The sequence below is a fragment of the Rosa rugosa genome, chromosome 2, assembly GCF_958449725.1.
Source record: "Rosa rugosa chromosome 2, drRosRugo1.1, whole genome shotgun sequence".
Taxonomy (NCBI): domain Eukaryota; kingdom Viridiplantae; phylum Streptophyta; class Magnoliopsida; order Rosales; family Rosaceae; genus Rosa; species Rosa rugosa.
The window spans coordinates 72398619-72421283 of NC_084821.1; the positions used below are offsets into that span (position 1 = coordinate 72398619).

The 22665-nt window shown below is 38.2% G+C and overlaps 4 protein-coding genes across 5 annotated transcripts; 2 read left to right on the forward strand and 2 right to left on the reverse strand.

Annotated features, from left to right (window-relative positions):
- The first annotated feature begins 748 nt into the window (after positions 1-748).
- On the forward strand, positions 749-5949 carry LOC133730017 (transcriptional adapter ADA2b). The gene is made up of 13 exons (XM_062157662.1): positions 749-1184; positions 1499-1554; positions 1647-1822; positions 2286-2351; positions 2492-2617; positions 2703-2778; positions 3136-3199; positions 3291-3349; positions 3449-3562; positions 3869-4085; positions 4523-4733; positions 5160-5363; positions 5618-5949. The coding sequence occupies exons 1-13, from the start codon at positions 1135-1137 to the stop codon at positions 5807-5809; spliced, it is 1611 nt and encodes a 536-aa protein (XP_062013646.1). The 5' UTR covers positions 749-1134; the 3' UTR covers positions 5810-5949.
- A 183-nt stretch (positions 5950-6132) lies between these two features.
- LOC133730016 (uncharacterized) lies at positions 6133-12009 on the reverse strand. 2 transcript variants are annotated; one of them, XM_062157661.1, is made up of 7 exons: positions 11534-12009; positions 11028-11373; positions 8830-8876; positions 8632-8748; positions 7643-8464; positions 7078-7291; positions 6133-6931 (listed from the first exon to the last, which is right to left on the reverse strand). In XM_062157661.1, exons 2-7 carry the CDS (start codon positions 11320-11322, stop codon positions 6489-6491), a joined length of 1938 nt encoding a protein of 645 aa, XP_062013645.1. In that variant the 5' UTR covers positions 11323-11373; positions 11534-12009; the 3' UTR covers positions 6133-6488. The 2 variants fall into 2 exon arrangements, with proteins under 2 accessions (XP_062013645.1, XP_062013644.1); XM_062157660.1 differs by having other exon boundaries at positions 8830-8900; positions 11534-12008.
- Positions 12010-14575: 2566 nt separating this feature from the next.
- On the forward strand, positions 14576-15483 carry LOC133733661 (uncharacterized). Its single transcript, XM_062161309.1, has one exon. The coding sequence runs from the start codon at positions 14700-14702 to the stop codon at positions 15294-15296; it is 597 nt and encodes a 198-aa protein (XP_062017293.1). The 5' UTR covers positions 14576-14699; the 3' UTR covers positions 15297-15483.
- A 130-nt stretch (positions 15484-15613) lies between these two features.
- LOC133733660 (TPD1 protein homolog 1A-like) lies at positions 15614-21728 on the reverse strand. The gene is made up of 4 exons (XM_062161308.1): positions 21587-21728; positions 21291-21429; positions 20756-20911; positions 15614-16237 (listed from the first exon to the last, which is right to left on the reverse strand). The coding sequence occupies exons 2-4, from the start codon at positions 21409-21411 to the stop codon at positions 15798-15800; spliced, it is 717 nt and encodes a 238-aa protein (XP_062017292.1). The 5' UTR covers positions 21412-21429; positions 21587-21728; the 3' UTR covers positions 15614-15797.
- Positions 21729-22665: the final 937 nt, after the last annotated feature.

The window sequence follows — 22665 nt, forward strand, 5'->3', positions numbered from 1 at the left end:
TGGTGCTGCCCATATGATACAGGTGTGTGCAGTTACTTGTTGTCCTTGCCTCTCCTGCACACCCCAAGATTTTTTATTGTAACAAAAAAACAAAAATGGTAATATTACCAATTTTAATGGATAGGACTCCAACCACAATCTTCTTTAGTCTAATTTCATATTGAAAAAATATGGTTTGCAAACTTGATCCTCATATGCAACATATAACAAGTATTCAATATTTCAACATAACTTACATATTGTGACATTGTTTTTTTTCTATCTTGATTGTAACAAGCATTAAATTAATCTAAATGTAGAGTAAGACAACAAGAATACATGAGAATCTAAGCAGCATTATATATATGCATGCTTGTGATATTTTTGTTTTAGCAATTGAGCTTTTCATTTTAACAACGGAGTCATAGTTTATTTTGAATAGCTCTTCGTACCAAATTGTCAAATTGCTTATACGCAATTAAGATGCCTTCATGTTTTTCAGCTTAAAGTGTTATGGTTATTGACATTGGAAACCTTATGGCGCAATTGTTGATTTAGTATGTTATTTTTAATCGCTTGAGAATTATGGTGTTGCTTTATCGTTCAAAAAGAGGTTTTAAATCAGAATGTTGACAAAGAAAAAAAAAAATGTGGCTCACGAACCCAATTAGCCAAAAACATCAACCCAGTTAAGTCATAACACAGCTCGGCCCAAATCAAGTCATCTCCATTCTCCAAGAAGTAGTTTTTATTGTTGAATCAAATTTCTTCTTTCAGACCAACAAAAACCATTACTTTTTTTAAGCTCCCAAACAAAGAATTTCAGTGCCTGTAAATTAGTGCAGTACATAGATACACAGTGATAGTCAATTTTAGCTTACACCAAAATTCAAGTCACATTGCATTACACCCCAGAGACCTTGAGCATTTACGACACTAAATCCCAATACCTAGTTTGGTCTGAAAAATCCCAATTCCTAAATCCTCACCAATTCAGCAGCAGCAGCAGCAGAGAAATTTGACACCCAATTTTCACTGGTTGAAATCCTTTCTGGGTTTCAAGTCCCTGTGGTATATAGATTAGATACCAAGTCGTTGTTTGAAGAGACACAGAGTGGTGCTGCTGCCCGTGCTCGTGAGCTCACAAATTCAACAATGGGTCGTTCTCGTGGAAACTTTCACTCCGATGAGGACCCCACTCAGAGGTTTCAGTTCGTTTTCGATTAAAGTTTCGTGCTTTTTCGATTAGATTATTGGTCCAAGTTGCAATTGAGCTGCTGTGGTTAGGGATTTTGATTGCTTTTGTTGCAAAATTGGGGCATTTAGTGGAGCTGTTATTGTGTAATGATTGCTTTGAGTTTCTTGCAGTTTGAAAGCATGGATAGATTTTTAGTGTTATACAGTAGTAGAAGTGTGTGTGTGTGTAGTGAAATGGAAGAGGTAGTCCTTCATATTGTGGCTCTTGATCATTCATGACAGAATTGGGTTTACTCTGAATTTCGACTTTTTGATCGTGCAGATCAAGGAGAAAGAAGAATGCATCCAGTGGAGAGAATTTAGAATCTTCAGCTGCAGGTACTTTACCACTGTTATGTAATTGTATAGCTGTGAGATAATGCGACCCCGTTTGTTGTTTTCTTTCTAATTCTCTGTACTTTTGGACGCAGGTCAGGGGAAGAGTGAAGGAAAAAGGGCTTATCACTGCAATTATTGCAACAAAGACATTACGGGGAAGATCCGAATCAAGTGCAATTCTTGCCCTGATTTTGACCTATGTATAGAGTGTTTCTCTGTAGGAGCAGAGCTGACATCTCATAAAAGCTATCACCCGTACCAAGTTTTGGTTAGTATTAAGAAATCAGTCTCTTTTTCTTATAATCATGTTATTCAGATTTGGCTATGGTTCTAGGTTATTTGCTTAACACAAGTTGTGCATCAAGTGTCTTGTTGTATAGAAGTGACTTTATTCCTGTTTAAGCGGTTCTCTAACAATTGGATAATCAGACCTCCTCATACTATCATTTAATACTGTTTGGACTTACCCTCTCAACAATATTCATCATATATATACAGAAACCTGGTCCAGTAAAAAGAAAAATAAATAAATAAAAACTTTCTAAGTGTAAAACGTATATGCAGACATAAGACAACCTGATTTTATATTTTACTTTCCGTTTTCATTCAACAAGGTGCTCAGTCTAGTTTTCATCCAGATATGATGCAACGCTTGATATGAGTGATTCTGGACAAATGAAAGTATCCCTCATTGCGTTTTCTTGGCTTTTTTTATATCTTCATTTCAACAGGACAATTTGTCTTTCCCACTTATCTGCCCAGACTGGAATGCAGATGATGAAATACTGCTTCTGGAGGTATTTTATTTCATATTTCATCCGTCAAATGATTTGCTACTGGGTTGTTGTTGATCTGTTCATCAAAGTATTTGGACTCTGGGGGTAATATTTGACTTATATCTAATATCAGTCTTTGTTCTAAAAATTCCTTCGTGTAGGCAACTGAAATGTATGGACTGGGGAACTGGGCTGAAGTTGCTGAGCATGTTGGGACAAAGAGTAAAGAACAATGTATAGAACACTATACGAATGTCTATTTGAACTCACCATACTTTCCTCTTCCGGTATGATGCATTTTGAACAAGTTGATTTTCTTTCTATCTTAATCTTTCACATCAATAATCAAGTTTTGGCATGTATCTGTTCAAGGACATGTCTCACGTTGTTGGAAAAAATAGAAAGGAGCTTCTTGCTATGGCTAAAGGGCATGGTGAGGACAAAAAAGGTCAGCAACAACTACTTCCTCTCCAAGTTTTGTTTTTATGTTTTTAGTTTCCTTGCATAGTCGTACATATCACTTGACTTCTAGACAGACAAGTAGGATGGGCTACTGCTCTGCCCAAGTCCTTGTCACCCACGCTATATAAAATATCTCCTCATAGGCTCATAATATAATGATAGTTCTCACACAGACTAGATGAGTTTCGTGCATTGAGCTTCTGTAGGTTCCTCTTCTACTAGAATGAGAACAGTAAAGTATGGCATATTAGGAGTTATATACTTTAAAGGGTCCTATTCTTTCTCCTTTTATTCTTCTTGGTGTTACTTTTTCTTAATAACAATTTTTTTCTGTCTGCTATAGGATTTCCTATGCTCGGGGATCACAATGTGAAGGAGGAATCTCCATTTTCTCCTTCAAGAATCAAGTATGTTCATTATTCCAATGTGCACGTTTATGTTACACTTTCAGTACACATATGATGTACCATTTCATTGAAATTTTCTTGATTTACTCAGATTGGAAGATTCACACAAAGGTGGCCCCTCTAGCCGTTTACTGTCTAGCATCAACACTGGTCAGATAAGATCTATTCTTGAGTACCTCTTTATGATTTATCAATTGGATCTGCCTTTCAGATTTGGTTCTCAGACTTCTTCCTTTTCTCACACTTCAGATGCAGAATCCGGAGTTCGCTCTAGTGGTGCAAGTGTGGCAGCAACAGCTGGTCACAAGAAGCCATCCAACATGATACAGGTTAAAGATGGTCCTGGTGTCTTTAAAGTGGAAGGTTGTACATAATCTTCACCTACAGATTGCAAATGACACCTCTGCTTTATAAAATTTCACTTTTATTGGTTTTAAGCTCTAACAAAATTGACACAAGTTTAAACACTAGAGCTTAGCTATGGTTGTTGTCTTGTTTGTGCATGTGTGCCGGACTGGGCGAGTGTTTGTGTCTGTTTTCATCCTACTCTTATTCATTCACTTTATAGTTATTAACAAGTTAAATGAATTGGTCCGAGATCCATAACTTAATGTCTTAATATGGTCGAGATAAAGTTATTAACTCTTCTTTCTTTATTGTTCTTAGCAGAACCTCAAGTTGGCAGGAAAGGCAAGAAACCAAGTTCTTTGGTGAATGAGGGTCCTTCTTTAGTTGAGATGAGTGGTTATAACCCCAAAAGGCAGGAGTTTGATCCTGAATACGATAACGATTCTGAACAGTTATTGGCTGATATGGAATTTAAGGATAATGACACTGAGGATGAACGTGAGCTGAAGTTAAGAGTGCTGCGAATCTATGCAAAGAGGTACTTGGTCACTATAAGTTGAATAGTATGTTAAATCCATCTAGACCTTCTAACTTGTGATGTAGCCAAGTGTTAGCTTAACATGCATGGTGACAAGTGAATGGTGTAGCTAAATAAGGTTTTAAGTTACTGGTGCAATGAGGAGGGTTTGTCTGAGATATATTTTTCCTTTCCCTTTTACATTTCTTTCTCTCTCTCTCTGCGGTTAAGAAAATTATTTTGATGCTTTGGATATACATAGAAGTTTTTTCTTCACATATTATAGTTATGACATGGAAAAATCTTCTCTAAAAAAAAAAAAAAAACACAATAACTTGAAAAACTCCAAGCTATGGACACTTGTTGCCTTGAACAGTTAAACCTATTGAGTACCTTTTTGAGCATATATAAAGTTCCTATACTCCCTTTATTGCTCTTTAAAATAAACTTGTTGGCAGACTTGATGAGAGGAAGCGTAGAAAGGATTTCATACTAGAAAGAAATTTATTATATCCAAATCCTTTTGAAAAGGACTTATCTCCGGAAGAAAAGGCGATATGTCGACGTTATGACGTCTTCATGTGCTTCCACTCCAAGGAAGAGCATACAGAATTACTTCAAACTGTTATTGGAGAGCATCGAACTCTGAAAAGGATCCAAGAACTTAAGGTATGACTCTTGGCTGACTTTGGACTTCTATATGTATTTGATTCAATTTACCTTATTTGAGAACAAAATGCTTTTGGAATCCACTTTCAGTTACTAATGGGAATATATTGTACGCAAGCATGTTGCGTGATCTGGCTGAACTTTGTATGCTACTACAGCTGATTTTGGTTGTGTCAAATGTCAAATCACTCCTAACCAAAGTAATTTAATTATGGCTTACCTTCCAAACTCTAACATGTATGTCTAGTGTTAAAATTGGAATGCATAAGATCAATAATTTGTCCTATAATTGGTTGCCATTCATCCTTAGCACATTGTGCTCTTTCTTTTGTAAGCAGTCATCATATAATCTCAGACATAAGAACCCACACAGACATGAGTATGCTTTATTGATTCTCTCCTAATTCATGTAATATATTCATACAGGAAGCCCGAAATGCTGGTTGCCGTACATCGTCCGAGGCAGATAGATACCTTGAACAGAAAAGGAAAAGAGAAGCTGAAGAAAATGCTCGCAGAGCAAAGGAAAGTGGCGAGGTTGGCCCAAGTTGTCAGGGAAATCCAAATTTAAGCTCCGCCAGTGAAATGGATATATTGGGTGTTTATGGATCAGATTTACTGTCTGAAGCTGTAAGTATACATTACCAACTTCTTAGTTTTTGTCACAATGACACAATTCTGGTTGTTTTCTTTGTTATTTAAGGTTCGCCGGTGGTCCTTCATGTTAATAGGTTATTTCTTTTAACTCATCATACTATCAGAAATTCTGTTGTAGGATTGGAGAAGATTGATCATGCTTTTTCATGTACCTAATATTAACTCGAAGTGTCTATTGTTGTTGTACCAAGACTTCACTGAAACAGTCTACTTTTGTCCTATGGCAGGAGAAACGTCTCTGCAGCGAAATGGGGTTACCCCCACCCTTTTACCTTAAGATGGAAGAAGTCATCTCAATTGAAATCTTCAGCGGCAATGTCACCAAAAGATCAGATGCCCATCACCTGTTCAAGATTGAACCTAGTAAAATCGACAGGGTCTACGACATGCTTGTGAAAAAGGGGATTGCACAGTCTTGATGTGATGCCTGGCTTCTTGTTCTTTATGTTGTAAATTATTTCATTTTGTATCAATTTTTTTTTTCCAAAGAAATAACCAAAATGCAAATGCTGTATTTATCCTTTTCAATTCAAAAGTAAATCAGTATTTTGTGCTTGCATTGCTTAATCACCACGTTAAGACCATATGAACATTCATTAACAACGACATTAAAGTATCCCCTAGGTGATTTAAAATCACATGTCCCATGCTAGGCATTGGCATGCCTCTCTTGAGTGCCCTTTTACTAAATCCAAAGTTAACAGCAAACTTCCATGAAGACCCCAAATACGCTTTTAAAGCATTGAAGACTGAAACTAATCTTATAAGCTTTACCATTAGATCTGAAATCTTGAAACTATAGGTTAAAACATACGAAGGATACAGAGCGCAATGTTTAGAAGTCGCTACACACCAGGTATGGCTGCAAGAGCATAAACTAATGAACTCTTAAGACTGAATTGCACTACTGCCATCAGCTTACATGCACTTCTGCGCTTGATCCCAAAGAAACTTAAATCTATCAGATATATATAGCTGTACACCTGCCAATTTTCATGGTGCTAGAAACTAGTTTATCATTCTTTTCATATTCCTATCTCGATACTTCCTTTTATCTACAAGAACCAGGACACGGTCATCAAGGTAAGAAACTCCATATCAGTCCTGAGCAGCCACTTCCATGGCTTCTGGTGTTTCACATTTCTCATAGGCAGGATCAACTTCTTCCTCCCAAATAGAATCATCCTTGTTGCAAGTACCGCCATCACTAGAACTGTCATTTTCATCTTCATTACTGGTACATGGCTGCTTCCTCAAATTGACTCTCTTCTCATTTTCCAACTCATCACCCATTGGAACTAAATTTCGTAATTCTGGTTTTTCTTCAAAAACTTCAAGTTTAGAAGATGTATGAACTTTGGAGCAACACCACTCTGCCATAGCACTAGCACAGGGAGTCGTGATTTTAATGCTACAACTGACATTTTCAGATATATGTAACAGTATATCAGGCTTTGCCTTTACATGAACCCATTTGTTGTCAACCCACTCTCTCGAAGCCCTAATATCCTGTCTCTGGAAAGTCAGAAGCTTCTCCTCACCTAGGATCACATTCAAAGAACTAATAATGATAACTGTCTGGCAAACAAGATAACATACTTTACTAACAAGTTCAAGTCAACTTAGTCGTGCACTATTGTGAAAGGTGAGAAACACGGTAAAAAATGGTTTCCATCTCAGAGCATACCAGGGAAGTAGACTTGTATAGCAGTTCCAGAGACGTCAACTCCAGCAACAACACCTTCCCACCAGCCATCACTCCACCATGCATCAACTGGTACTCCAACCTCAAAAGAAGACATGGCAGAATCACTGGGGTGGCAGGGCCGAATTGTCAGGCGGCCTGAGCATCTCATGCCCAGTTTATCAGGAGCAGCAACTCTAAAAGCAGGGACCCATTCCTACAGATTAACAAAAATGTGAAGATCTAAATTTCTTCTGTGATTAGTATAGATACACATTTCTTGAGAATTACGCATGCTAGAACACAATATTGTTTCTTGGGATGTACACATACTACAACACAATATTGATAGAATTATAGTGAATCTATATGCACACCATGCACTCAAAAACTCATCATATGAGACAAGCAATGAAGCTATGTAATTTTTATGTACTTGGAGAAACGATCGCTTTCAGATCTATATATGAAGCAATGCCATTACAAAGGTATATACACCCAATGTCTGCCCAAGCTCCCCTCTTCCATCGTGAAGCCAGAAGAGAATTCAAAATAAAGATAGACATACCTCCAAATTACCAGATCCATCTACATCTTGCACATCATCATATTGAACTTTGAGAAGCTTCTGAGATGTCTGCAAAACCTTACACCTAAACCAGCATCCTCGAATGCCACTATCTTGACAGAGCAGTTCTATCTTCTCATCAACCTTAAAAGACACTGGACATTGGGGAGCAGATTCAACAGTCTCAACTCCAATTGCTTTCCTTGATAATTTTATTTTCAACTTTGGGTATGTTGGAACGCAGTTTTTTAGCTGACTCTGGGTATGCAAGTTTCTGATACTAGAATAACCGGGTGCAAGTCCCTGATGCTCCTCATAGCTTCTATTTCTCTTACAATTCACCCTCAGGGGATCACCAGGTATTGGCTCTTCCTCATCTTTATCATATAACATATCGCACTTGACTATTTTCTTGGAGACTTGGGGAAAATGTAAGGAAGAAAGGATTGCTTGATTAGAATACCCCCGCAACTTAGCAAGACTGAAGGGCCTAACCTCATGGTTCTTAAGCTGTCTAAAGCACATATGGACTCCAGATGAAGAACTGTGAGCAACACTAGCCAAACATTTCTCATAATGCTTAGGAGTTAAAACTGTTGCAGGACCGTCAATACACTCAGCACTAATCACCTGTACATGAGGTGTGATAAAAACTTCTCTCGGGTGTGGGTTCAGATCAGGGATTACATCCTCCACTTCCTTACTGTGGTGAAACCATCGCACTTTAACTTTTTTCTTCCCTTTCCTGTCTTCATACATGTCTTCCACATAACCAAGGTAGTAATGTTTTTCTAAAGCCATAATGAAGACAAAGGAATGGACCTGAAAATCAAGGCCAGTAAAAAAAAAAAAAATTACAGACTGGAAAAAAATAATAATAAAAAGAGCACAACTACATGTTGAATTGGTAAAGTATACAATAAAAATTCTTTAATTAAAAAAAAAAAATTTGTAAAGCAAAAGCAATAGAAAATCAGTTGTTTGCTTACAGAAACGGTAGTTCCATTCCTGCAAAATGCTGGGTAGTGCTTCAGCTGCTTGCCGCAAATCCAGGCAACACCAGACCATTCAATATGTGAATTTTGACCTTTCAGTTTCCTTGGAACCTGAATCAGAAATGGAAATTACTTGCTAAAAGAATTTGAAAAACCAAAACCCAGACTTAGCAAAAGACAATTAGTGGATACCATCTGATCAGTTTGACGAGCACTGACTCCATGAAGAGATAAAGCTTCTGTTGTTTCATTTGACGGTGAATCTGTTAGAGGATGAGTAAGCTCATCTTAAATTAAACTTCAAGCTCAAATAGCAAAGAATATGATAAAAAGATCACAAATGAATTAAATCAGACAAAAAACAGAATTTAAAATAATGACTGTTCTAAGGCCTTGAAACTTCAAAACTGAAAGAGCAAGCACATCAACAAGTAACAAGGTAGCAATAAGTTTCAATCAATGAGGAGTTTGCTGAACAACATGCCAATCTTAGTGTACTTTCTAGACGACAATGGACATAATCATCCAAACCAACAATTCACTCTGATTGTCAAACAGCTATCCAAAATCCCATTTCCCCCCTATCTTTTTGCAACTGTATGGGCAAGAAGGCAGACATAGGAGACTCATTATTGTTTATGGTAACATTTGGCTCATATACGATTGCCAAACAGTAAACTGAACTACAAAGAGGTTTAAAGTCTTCATGATCAATGTGATAAGAAACTTCAGACAATGTGTTTTGCTAGAACCAAAGATAAACATGACTTCCTGATATAGGATACATGCCAATGAAAGGTACTCATACTCAAGCACCAGTTTTTCACAACATTGTTTCTCTAATAGATTAAACTTAGAAAACAGATGTATCAATTCTATAGGTGACACGTTTTATTCAGCCCAAGTAATGACCAAATAAGTTAATGCTTCCAATTAAGGTTACAACCTCATATGGAAACTCTGGTGAATGCCCAGAGGTCGACAAATTAATTTCTGAAACCAAATAGGGAAGCTACAGAATCAATGAAGAAAAAGATATTCCTCCAAATCAGCAATTTCATGTCAGTCAATAGACAAATAATTTTCAACTTAACTAACTACAGCTACCCTGCATACTGACATGATGTAGATACGTCCAACAAAACAAAAGCAAGGAATCCATAGCCAGATTTTGAACTGGTAGGGGGTGCAAACAAATACACAATTGACATGTACTAAAATCTTAAATTTCAATGACTCGATGGGTTTGCCAAAGGTCACAGATTAGGGTTTACAACAAGTTCAATTTCAAATAGAAAACAATGCACGCAATATACACAAATAATAGTGTGAAGAAGCAGCAAAAGTGATCGATATGTGTGAGATTTAAGGTATGACATGGTACCAATTCTTTCATTTGAGCTTGAAAATTCTGTCAACAAACTCATACTAGCCCTCTCCCTCCCTCCCTCCCTCCCTCCCTCCCTCCCTCCCTCTCTCCCTCCCCCTCTCTCTCCACTTCCCTTTAGTGGGTGCAGTGTATTTGTGATACAAGAAGAAGTAAAGGCAAGGATGTTTAATGTGAGAGGAGAGCAAGCTGTCCAAGAAAGTGCTCGTAAAAGAATGACAATATAGAGAGTAGAGACACGTAATAGCCAGCCTCTCTATTTTGAAAAGATGCTGCAATATAATTGGGTTTATACATATCTTCAAAAAAGGTTGTTTTTCTGCTCATCAAAGAACATCTACATAATAAAACCATTCTCCTTTAATGATACATCACAAAGATATAGAATTAAGTTATTGCCTTTTTACTGATTCTGAATCCAAAAAGAAAAAAATTAAGGCCAAACCAGTACTTCAATTTGGAAAGGTAAACCAGGTGACATGTTATAATACAAACAATTGTATATTATTTGAAAAAAAAAAAACACTTTATGTAAATTTAAAACTTTTTAGAACAAGTTGCAATCCCCTTTTAGCTAAAGGACTCTGCTACTCGATTTACAAAATATTGAATTCAATCACATAAAACCTGCAGTGTTCCAGGACCCACTAATGCTTGTCCTAAACAGAGGAAATAACACCAATGCAACAAAAATCACTAACGCAATGTCAAAATGCCTCCATTATTCACTATGCACAGGAAATTGCTTCCCTTAGCAATGTACAACTGTGCAAGCAATTTGTATCCTAAACTTGGTAGATCAAGTGCTACTCTTCTGCCATGTTGCTATTTAAAGCTAAACAGTACATCTAAACAATGCTTATCATAAGCTTTATTGGTGAGTTTAAATTCAACCACAAATCACAACAAAGAATATACTATTCCATCATACTCATTTAAATATATATATATATACCATGATATGAAGCCAATAAAAAATTGGTCATATATAGCTTAAACATACTTGAAACCTCCGACCAGCGACGCTTGGAGAGCAAGGATCCAAGCCAGTGTACAACTTCTCTTCTTGCTCGCCATCTGGTACACGCATTGATGAATCCCTCGGAGCCGCAAGTGTCGAGGAACTCGTCTGAAACAACATACAACATGTGCCTTATACTCTTCTCAGTCCCTATAACAGCAAGGACTGATTCCCCTGATGCCTTCTTCAAGTAATAGTGCACCACACGGTTACCACGCTCATGACACAAAATGTGCTCCTCCCACGCCACAAACCTTTGTGTTTTCGCCAGCATCATATTACTTGAAGATCCCTAAGACCACACAAGAAGCTCCCTTTATCACATTACCTGCAAATTCACAAATGTTAAAGCTTTCCGAAACTAACAACACAACTGATTATAACACCATTGTTACAACTTTGGCTTCTAACAAGAGATCAATCCAATTCAAGTAAAAATAAAGCATAAACCAATCTAATAATACTCATTCAAATGAAAAAAAACCAACCTTGAGGCGAAGCAAAAAGTGGGTACTGACTACTGAGTAAAAATAAACAGTGAAAAGGTGAAAGCGAAGAGAGAGCTAGAGTAGTGAGCTCTAGACCCAATTCGCAGAAACGAACCGGGTCTATCACCCAGCTGGGTTCAACAAACGGAAGGCTGAAACGGCATTCACGGTGACGGCGTGATTGACAAGGCAAGAACGCGGTTATTTCACTGAGGAAGGTAAAGCAAACAAAACCCAGAAAGCGAAAACGAAAAGCAGAGATGGTGTTTCAGCTAGCGGTGGAAACAAAGAGTGAGGTTTTGGGTTTAAGAGAGGGAAGTGGGTTTTGGGGTTTATGAAAGTTAGGAGGGAGAAGAATGAGCTAATGAGAGGAAGAGAGAAGGCGGCGGGAGTACAGAGCTTGGGGACCAAGGCAGAGCAGCGGCCAATGACATTCGGTGAAAGAGAGGAAGAAGAAGAAGAAGGAGGGCGAGGGTAGAATAGGGAATATGGTAGATTTGAGTCAGGTCAGGTACTACTCCTTTGACCCATTGACTAAGTGGGATTCTTTGGACACGTGTGCTCACTACTTATTACACTCTACGTCGTCGTTTATCATTTGTGAACTAGAGAGCGAGGCGGACACGCGGAGCCACACTCCCAAACGATGTCCTAATTGCTAATTCTATACGAACTTACCTCTACATTTTTTTTTTTTCAAAACAAAAAAAAAAAAAAAAAATTGTTCAGAGTTTTAAATTTTTTTACCAAAATCATGGATTATAGCACACGGATTTTTGGTGAAAATCATATTTTCTTATTTATACTTTCAAATCATGATATTTGAGCACTTTCTCAAACTGACAGAACTAAAAAAATATAACTTAATGTTTTTTTTTTTACAATTTTTCAAAGTCTGAAATAAGAAAATTCATTAAAAACAAAAAATGTGGCAAAAGATTAGCCCAAACATAAGCGAGCAAGGCTACAAAGGTCCAACCATGCGGTCGTATCACCCTTTTTTTTTTTAAGGACGGTTGTATCACCCTTAATATGTCTAACTTTGCAGAAATCAACTCGTATCATTTTTTTTAAAAAGATTATTCAAATATTTGATTTCTCACTCAAAATTGTGAATTATAGAAAAAATCACGTATGCTTAATATTTGAGATCTTCTCACTCTTGAATTATAATATTTAAACACTCTTTAAATTGACGGAACTCAAAAAATCTCAATTCGGTTTTTTCTTATAAATTTTCAAAATTGAAAAACAAGTAAATTTCACACACACCAAAAAAATTAGAGAAAAATTCAGGTACCGTCCCTAAACTATGCTGCCAAGGCCAATTTGATACCCGAACTCTCAAAAGTATCAATGTGATACCCAAAGACCTAAATTGGTATCAACGTGATACTTCCGTCAAAATTTTCTAACTGCGCCGTCTGTTTGCTGACGTGGCAAGCACGTGGGTCCCCAAAAAAAAGTGAAATGACAAATTTACCCTTTTTTTTTATAGAAAAATTCATCTAACGTCCCCAAACTATTTTGCCAAGGCCAATTTGATACCCGAACTCTCAAAAGTATCAATGTGATACCCAAAGACCTAAATTGGTATCAACGTGATTCCTTCTTCTTCTTCTGGGATCTTCTTCTTCTTCTTAGGGTTTCGCGGCGCCAAGCAGCTTGGGGCTGAAGCTTCCAATCGAACCTGATACCGGTCGAAGAACCTGCTGGTGCTGAGATGATCAACGACCCGTCGGCGTAAATTGGGGTCGTCGAGCTATTGAGCGAGACGAGGCGTTCAGCCGGAAGGTACCATGAGAGAGTGACTGTCGAGGCGGAGTATGTACGGTCTCCGAATGGAAGGCGGTCCAGTTCTAGGGATGCCATTTTAGCTATTCTTCTTCTTATTTTCTCTCCTCCTCCTCTCTCTCTCTCTCTCTCTCTCTCCTCTCCTTCTCCTTCGCCCAAACCATCACTAACGCCACTGAGATGGATTTGTAGCAGGAATTGGAGAGGATCTCAGCGGCGTTAGTGATGGTTTGGGCGGAGGAGAAGGAGAGGAGAGAGAAGAAGAAGAAGAATAGCTAAAATGGCATCCCTAGAACTGGACCGCCTTCCATTCGGAGACCGTACATACTCAGCCTCGACGGCCACTCTCTCACGGTACCTTCAGGCTGAACGCCTCGTCTCGCTCAACAACTCGGCGGCCCCAATTTACGCCGACGGGTCGTTGATCATCTCAGCACCAGCAGGTTCTTCGACCGGTATCGGGTTCGATTGGAAGCTTCAGCCCCAAGCTGCTTGGCGCCGCGAAACACTAAGAAGAAGAAGAAGAAGAAGAAGAAAATCCTAGATGAAGAAGGAAGAAAAAGAAAAGGAAAAAAATGAATTAACAAAAAAAAAAAGGTAAATTGGTCATTTCACTTTTTTTGGGACCTACGTGCTTGCCACGTCAGCAAACATACGGCGCTGTCAGAAATTTTGGACGGAGGTATCACGTTGATACCAATTTAGGTCTTTGGGTATCACATTGATACTTTGAGAGTTTGAGCATCAAATTGGTCTTGGCAAAATAGTTTGGGGACGATAGATGAATTTTTCTAAATAAAAAAAAAAGGTAAATTGGTCATTTCACTTTTTTTTGGACCCACGTTCTTGCCACGTCAGCAAACAGACGGCACCGTCAGAAAATTTTGACGGAAGTATCACGTTGATACCAATTTAGGTCTATGGGTATCACATTGATACTTTTGAGAGTTCAGGTATCAAATTGGCCTTGGCAAAATAGTTTGGGGACGGTGGCTGAATTTTTCTCAAAAAATTATGTTAGCACTCTATTTTACCACTTGCGCGCACTCAATTTTTAACTGTATATAAGGAATTGAGTACAAAGAAGAATTGGTGAAATAGAGTGCCAAAATTATCACACTAAAAAAGTGCCAAAAGATTGGTTGCAGTTGCATTATAGATGGTACACAACATTCACACTGAATCAGAACTCATCTTATCTTGTATATATAGACTACAGAAAAGATATGGATATGCAAGTATGCAACCATGTCCACATATTTGTAACCCAAGAGGATAATAATGAACACACAGAAATAGTAGCTAGCACTCCTGCTAAACCATTCCGAGGCTTTGAGCTCTGGAATTGGGGGATCATATTGGAACGAACAATATGAAAATGTCCACACTGAGCAGCTCCCAATTACACCTCTTGAAATGCACCGCTACCACTCTAGCAAAATCAACCTCCTCATCAAATCCTTCATATCGGTTTCTCAATCCCATCTCATCATCACAACAAAAACACCCTCCTTCATATCCAACTATATCATCGGCATCTTTACCTGCTAGAAAATGCAACATTGGAAAAGCCAGTAGTCCCAAATGCCTTGAAAAGTCATCCAAAATTTCTACAGGAGTTGATAATGGGAACTTACAATCATCAAGGTTTTTGATAATGGGAGCTGTTTCTGTGGGAGTTGCGATGCTGCTGATGGGGATTGATGATCAGCAAAAGGCAATGGCTTTGGGACCAGAAGGTCCACTGATGGAAGAGTTTTGGGACAATGTAAGGAGATATGCACTGTATGCTCTCACAGTGAGTACAGGTGCTCTCTACACTGTCTTCCTCCCTATATACGAGTTGTTGAAGAATCCCATCTCTGCAGTTCTCGTTTTGGTCATTTTAGGGGGAAGTTTCTTCATTCTTACCCAAGTCGTTTCAGCCATGATTGGTGCCACAGACTTTGATTATCAATACCAATATTAATATTGATGTCCATGAGTTTAATCTGATGATGAAGAATAGGTACTTTTTGAATCCATCTAGTTATAGATAGATATGAAGTTTACTTCTATATATTACAATTGAAGTTGTATAGAAGCAAAATTAAGAGGAGTACAAGTTTCTTGCTTATCTTATTTAATAATTCAGAGGAATCAGAGCTTATCTCTCATATCTTATCCAAGTTTCGATATGGTTTTCTGCATACATGATTTATATTGTAGCACATGACAATTGGCATGTATCAGTACTAGAGATATATGTAAGATTTGAAAACAAATTAAAGGTAGCTAGCTAGGGATTAACAAATTCTCTGCTTTGACAAATCACAAAGCATGTTCTTCATTTGTGCATAGGTACGTACTCGACTGCTTAACTAGCATTACATATGCTCATAATAAGGAACTAGTAGGAACTAGGAACCAATAACCATTACTTAACAGCTGGTATTATATATCCGGTAGCAAGCACTAGTTAATTCAGTGGCTAACAAGCTACAGATGAAACAGAAAGAGGGTAACGAAAGCTATTGGCATATTGGAAAGAGAGGGTTTGTCCAGGGCCAAGAGGCTGACCATCATTGACTAGGCAGTCGTTGTAGTCCATGCGCCTGAAGACTCTAGGATTGACAAGGCGGGCGGAGCTAAACCATCCACAGTTGATGTGAATGTCAGAGATGCTGCAACCTGAGACGCACGTGTTGAGGATCTGAACTGTGTAAGCCGGAATTCCACTTGGGAGTGGAGCCGTTTCCCCTTGGAAGATTGTTATGTCGTCCTTTGAGCATGCTTTCCCAACTCGATTCATGTCACCCCCATCTGATCCATCTCCATTTCCATTTCCATCTGATCCATCACCATCTCCATCTCCATCTGATCCTTCTCCATCCCCATTTTCATCTGATCCATCTCCATCTCCATCTCCATCTGCAATTAATGAAAAAGCACAACAGAATTGAACACTTATACACTCAAAAGGCCTAGAGACTAGAGAGCAATTTAGATTGGAGACAAGTCCATGTGCAGTACGTTTTGGACCACTGATTATACGCATTTTGATGCATGTAATTGTATCTAAAACACGAGAATTAGACTAACCTTCAAGTCAATAAATATGTAATTAATATATTTTTTATTTATTTTGTAGTAAATTAGCGGAGCTGTGAATTTCAGAAAAAGTTGTGCAAAAAATGAAGCTAATTGGAATTATCGACAAAGAGATGAAATTGGCTGCAGGTTAACTATGATCAATGCAAGTTCCCTCTAAGAAATGAGAGCAGATTTAATTAAATTAATTAAGCATGGGCTTAATTGAAGAATAGTTTGATTACATATTAATTAAATCAGATTGGGTTGATTACAACGGCATGGCTGTAGCTTTAATTATAAAGCTATAATTAATCTCAAACTTTTTTTTTGTCTTTTTCTCTATGCCCAGGCAAGCACGTGGGTTGTGCATGGCATCAGACTTATATTCTCTCTCAAGCCAACCACGTGTCACCCTTCCCACTCATTGTTGTCCTCTCTTGCAATCAAGACCGTCGATTTCTAATCAACCCATTCTCTCCTCTCTTGGGATATATACAGGCCACGACCCATTCTCCTTTCACCTCACCCTAGAGAACAGCGCCGCTCTCCAAATTTCCAAAGGGGAGGGAGCAGCCCTCTCCCTCCTTCCCCTCCATTTTTCCTTTTTTTTTTTTTATAATTTCTTTTGAGATTTGAATAACTACTCACACAAAGCTTCAAGGATCTATCAAAGAGCTCAATCTCTATAAGATTCAAGATTTGGATATTTTATGGGGTTGTAATTCAAGGCTAGTCATGCTAGCTTCATAGCTATTTGTGACTATCCTTGTTTTCTCCTACACTTCTCTACTCTTTACTATTTGAATTTTGTAATTTTGATGTTCATGAATAGGGGTTGTGAATAGTTATTTTTGGGAGTTAGGGTTTCTAACTCTAGCTCAATTTTGATGTAATTGACATATTTTCAAGTGATAAATAATGTATTTTCATATGGGTGCACTCTAGCTAATTACTATGTCAATTGATTCTTGATGCATGAATTTTAGGGAAGGGTTTTTTGCACCAACAGTGTCTGAAGACTTGGGTGACTGACAATATGATACCCGAACTTTAAAAGTTATCAAAGTGATACCCAGACTCAATTTTTCGTATCAACGTCGTACCTGCGGTCATTTTCGGTCACGTCACCGTTAATTTTGACCACATGCGAGACACGTGAGTCGCATAATGAGGGCAAACAAGTCTTTTCCCCTCTATTAAATCCTAAATGAATAAATTTAAAATTAAAAATAAAAACTGAAATTTTTTTTCCTTGTTTATTAACCAAAGATCCCAATGAGGGGGGGGGGGAGGTTTTTCACTTTTTTGCGTTTTCTTTGTCGACTCGCTGACTGCGAGTGTGGATCGTTATGAAATTCAGAAATTGGGATCTCTGAATTTGGGGAGAGAGCTGCAGCGGTGGTCGGGCTGGTCTCAGACGCCCAAAACTGGGGCTGAGAAGACGGGAACTGGGCCAGGGACGAACCTGATTTCCAGCCAGTCGAAGTTGAACTGTGGCGAGGAGGGGAAAGAGGTTATCTTTTTTGAACCCATGATGCCAGCTTCGGGTCTTTTAGGGAATGGTGAGGCGGCTACTGACCTGGTGTTCTTCGTTTGTCAAGTCGAGAAGTGAGGAAGGAGAATTGAAGGGGAGAAGGTTCATGGATTTTCGGCGAGCTTTCCAGATTCCGGCCGTTTTGAGACCTTCAACTGGTGGCCGTAGCTTCCTCTTGACGTTGTGGACGTCCTTGTGGTGTCGGATTGTCCCAACAACGAAGCATGAGTGAGAATCGAAGGAGAGATGGTGTAGGGATTTCACGGTGGGTTTTCTTCCTTTTCCGGCGACCTTCGATTTCAACTCAGATATCAAAATTGGTCTACTTGTTGAGCTCTACATGCTTCTGCACTTGAATTTCAATTTGGTTGAGATTTGGAGAAATTGGGATTTTTTGCAGGTTCGGCCACCGTGTGTGGCCACCGGGTATCATATTGTCATGGCTGGAATGGGTTTCTTCCAAATTGAAGCTCAATCCCATCACCAATCTCTATTCTCTCGAAAGCTCAAATCGGTTTGCTGGGTTTAAGATGATGAACATGAATATGAATGGGTTCAAGAACATTGCTGGGATTTCTCAGCTTTTTTTTTTTTTCCCTTCTCTTTTGCACTTTGCTGGGTTTAAGAAGATGAACATGAAGAATTGCTGGGTGGGACTGATGGTGGATTTGAATGGGAAAGGAAATTGTAGGAGGTTGAATTTGATGGAACATGAAATCAAAATGTGCTCAGCGAAGAACATTGATCGGTAACTGGTTTTGGATTTAATATGTTTCAAGGAAGAGGATGATGAATAAGAGAGGGAAAATTGATGGTTAACGCATTGAGTATTCTCAAAAAAAAAAAGAAAAAGGAAAGAGCAGAATTGAGGGCAAATAAGTCTTTTTCACCTCACTTACTGAGCCACGTGCGACGCACGTGGTCAAATTGACGGGAACGTGACGGAAAATGACCGCAGGTACGACGTTGATACGAAAAATTGAGTCTGGGTATCACTTTGATAACTTTTAAAGTTCGGGTATCATATTGTCAGTCACCCAAGTCTCCAGACACTGTTGGTGCAAAAAACTCTTTAGGGAATTGACCATTCTCTTTGTTATGTGTTGAGATTTGCGTTGTGTGATACAATTGGTGGTTCTTTTGTTCACTAACTTCATGTAATTATTGTGGTGTGTCAAGTAGTTGCTTAATCAAGAATTAAGGATTGCCTACGTTCCTATTTTCTTGTGCCCTTCACCTTTAATCCTAGATGTTGTGGCCCTAGCAAGGCATAATGATTAGGGTTAGAGAGTTCATTCTTGCCTTAACCGGAAGAATGGATACCAAATAAGAGAAATTGACTTAGTGGCCTTAACCGGCATTAGGTAGAGAACTACGTAATCATAACATTTTAGGTTGTAACTATTGCATGCTTAATCCCTAATTTCTAGAGCTCTACGCCTTTAGCTCATATTTTGGTAGCCTTGGTAAGGTACTAATATTTCATGAGTTAGAGAGTTCATATTTGTCCTAACCGAAAATGTGAATACCGTTAAAGAAATTCGGCTTAGTGGCCTTGACCGGCATTAAGTACGGGATTTGGTTCTCATGAAAACATGTTTGTTTGCTTGAAATGTGTTCGTTGCATTGAAATTGCTAGAGAGTGATTCCTAGCACCCAAAATCTATCTCTCTTTTATTTTTCTTCATTTTTAATTGTTGTTGTTCATGTAGTTTTTGACTTAGTCATTTAGAAAATTAAAATCACACTTTTGAAAGACAATTTCTATCTCATTGTAAATAGTCATCACTAGGTCTTAGTTTTGATTAGGCTTTGGTGCAGACCAAAGCCGAGCATTGCTAAGAGCAACTCCAACAGCTTCTCTATAATTTTTGTATTATAGGGAAGCAAAAGTCAAAGCTTTAAGCAATTTTTCTTCTTCAACTCTAACAGATTCCCTAGTTTACAGCAATCTCTAAAATCTCCAAATTCTTCCTTAAAATTTTAGAGATTGCTGTAAGTTTAGGGAATTTTGTTTTCTCTCTCCTCACTTTCCCTAAAATGGAGAAAGTTATAGGGAAACTGTTGGAGCAAAAGAGGCTCATTTTTCCCTAAAATAGAGAAAAACTAAAATATGGGGAAGCTGTTGGAGTTGCTCTAAGGCTTGGTGTCTTAGAGTAACATTTTTATTTATTTTCTTTTTCTTTTTCTTTGTTTGCTAAGTGTCTTTATTTCTGATTACCCAAGAATTGTGGGTTAGCCACTAATCCCCGTGGTACGATAACTTTGGGCATAATATTTCCCTATCTTGACAATGATACATGCGCTTGCATAAATTTGTATCAAGTCAACCACATCTTATCATATGTTGGTTACTGGAAGGTCCAACCAAATGATCAATATTGGATTGCATTGCATCAAAGCTAGCCCAGATCGAAGGTCAATAACTAGTTGACAAATTAATCTCGGGACACAAGGCCCAATCTTGTCTGAACCTCCAGTCTTCCACTATGTACTCCTATATATGTACTATATATGCAGGCATGCAGCTATAGCTTGAGTACTAATGCATGATTAATGAACCACGTACATATATTTAATTTGCATGCAGCTGGAAATAGATAAAAGACTGATCCAGGGGGGAAAATTTATTAAAGCAACATATATTGAGGCCAGACTACCGTGCAGTAGTTAGCTAGCTGTCTAGCTTAGTCAGTAAGATAGAGGCCGGTGAGGGGTACGTGAAATAATGACTTAGAATTATGACTGACTAGGCTAGGGAAGGGATCGAGGAGGAATGCGATCGATAAACCAAATTCAAATCAGTTAATTTATTACATTACCAGATGACTGCAACAGCTTCCGACCAGGTCGAGGTCCAAATAGGGCGGCAGTGTTGGTGTTTTTCTTGGTAAAGACCACTAGTCTCTTAATGTCATCTATTTCCCCAGCTGCTTCAGTACCCTGAGTTCCTCCCATGTGAGACAAGTCCTCCACTACTGCCATATAAATTTTAAAATCTTCCTTTGATTAACACAGAAAAATGTACGTACAATAGATAAAGCCAACAGAATATCAATTTGTCAATCATGATCGTGGAGGAGCTTAAATTCTAATTAAAGACCTTATTTTAACTACTTTAGTACTTATTACATGCGAAAGATTAAGAAAATATTACATGCGTACAATAAAATATGGAACAAAAGATTAAGAAAATATTTTCTTAATCTTTATGGACCAATGAATGCATGGGGACAGGTTTGGCACAGGGTATTAGGGACAGCAGATTTCTTCCCATATATATGTACTAGCAAAGCAAGCGGAGAATTAAAGAAAGCAGATCTATCGAGGAATTGCTGAAGGAATGTATGTGTGTACCGAAGAGCAAAGGAAGCATAAAAACGAAACAGAGAGCCAAAGAAGCTATGCAAACTGATCTCCATCTGCCATTCACACTTCTCAGTACTCCTCCTGAACTCATGATGATCCCAGATGCCATCTCCTCTATCCGATCGATCTGCTTCAAACATATACATACACGCACATCAGCAAATATTTAAGTATCTATCGTCAGAAATTAAGCTAAACAAAAACCCAGCCAACTGATATGCATAAAGAGCTATGCGCGCATGAAGGAAAATAAAGAAGAAACAGATCGAGTTAGATAAATTAACCTTATGGTACTTCAAACAAAAAAACAGTATCTTACTAACTAGCTAGAGCCACTGTGTAGGAAAATTGCTAAATGGACGTGAATCTAACAGACGATCTGACTCTGATCGCGGCTAAAGGGAGATCGAGCAAGCTGAAGCTGAACTGCTAAAGTGAATGATCAAGTCTTTATAATGGGAATTGGAGTGCTCGATGTTAGATTCATTCCCAATGAGCCATTTATATGCGATTTATTACGAAAGTTACCACTGCAAGCTTTTGAGAGTCTGCATGCAAAGTTTTTGACTAGTTGACTGCCCCTTTCCAATTGTCCACACGCGGCTGGATTTGAAAATAAAAGTAAGAAAAGGTGATTAGAATACAAAATTAAGCTTAAGCTTATTATGATTACATGTGTATCAATTATGAACAACATCAAATTATGATATTATATTGTTTTCTTTCGTTACCTCTTATTTTTAGGAGTAAATCTGTATACGTAATTAAGAGAAGCTATATATATATATATATATATAACAAGTATAGGCTTAGGGTACTCATTATTGAGATTGATGTAGAGCTACATGAAATTGATGACAAAGTTGCAATGAAGTCCAATAAAGATAGCTTTAGGAAAGTTTCCTAGCTAATTAGGTCTAAGTGTCTAGCCAACAAATGCAGCTGACCGGATCATGGTGCTTTGCCTGCGCGCAGAATCGTACGTGCATGCGGCTATGTATAAACATTTCATCCAACTTTTCTTTTCTCTTCGTCCCTTTTTTACGCACTATATTCCGATCGAGTCGCACCAAAGTTCCTAATTAATCTTGACCTCCTGGCAGTCCAGGTCCCTCCTTAGTAATTACTACTAGTAGTCTACTACTACTACTAAGTACTAACTGATCCTGGAAACTTTAAGCAAGCAAAGCAGTAGTTGGGCATTTACTGTATGTGTGAGCGAAAATGCAGCAACATTAATTGAATGCTTCTCAGTTCTCACACTTGCATCAGTCAGCTTTAGTAGTTGTACGTTTTCCCAAGAAAGTTTGCAGCTGATGGATAAGGCAGCACCCAGCAGGCCAGCAGCTGAGCAACTGAGCAA

Bases quoted from the DNA above. Each gene is read 5' to 3' on its own strand.
- LOC133730017 (XM_062157662.1), top strand. From the start codon at position 1,135: ATGGGTCGTTCTCGTGGAAACTTTCACTCCGATGAGGACCCCACTCAG. The intron at 2,352-2,491 runs GTATTTTATTTC...TCCTTCGTGTAG, and splicing joins ATGAAATACTGCTTCTGGAG to GCAACTGAAATGTATGGACT. The intron at 4,734-5,159 runs GTATGACTCTTG...ATATTCATACAG, and splicing joins AAAGGATCCAAGAACTTAAG to GAAGCCCGAAATGCTGGTTG.
- LOC133730016 (XM_062157660.1), bottom strand. From the start codon at position 11,322: ATGATGCTGGCGAAAACACAAAGGTTTGTGGCGTGGGAGGAGCACATT. The intron at 8,749-8,829 runs GTATCCACTAAT...TTTCTGATTCAG, and splicing joins CTCGTCAAACTGATCAGATG to GTTCCAAGGAAACTGAAAGG. The intron at 7,292-7,642 runs GTATGTCTATCT...GTTAATCTGTAG, and splicing joins ATGGATCTGGTAATTTGGAG to GAATGGGTCCCTGCTTTTAG.
- LOC133733661 (XM_062161309.1), top strand. From the start codon at position 14,700: ATGAAAATGTCCACACTGAGCAGCTCCCAATTACACCTCTTGAAATGC.
- LOC133733660 (XM_062161308.1), bottom strand. From the start codon at position 21,411: ATGGCATCTGGGATCATCATGAGTTCAGGAGGAGTACTGAGAAGTGTG. The intron at 20,912-21,290 runs GTACACACATAC...TTTATATGGCAG, and splicing joins TATGCTTCCTTTGCTCTTCG to TAGTGGAGGACTTGTCTCAC. The intron at 16,238-20,755 runs GTAATGTAATAA...CATTAATTGCAG, and splicing joins GAAGCTGTTGCAGTCATCTG to ATGGAGATGGAGATGGAGAT.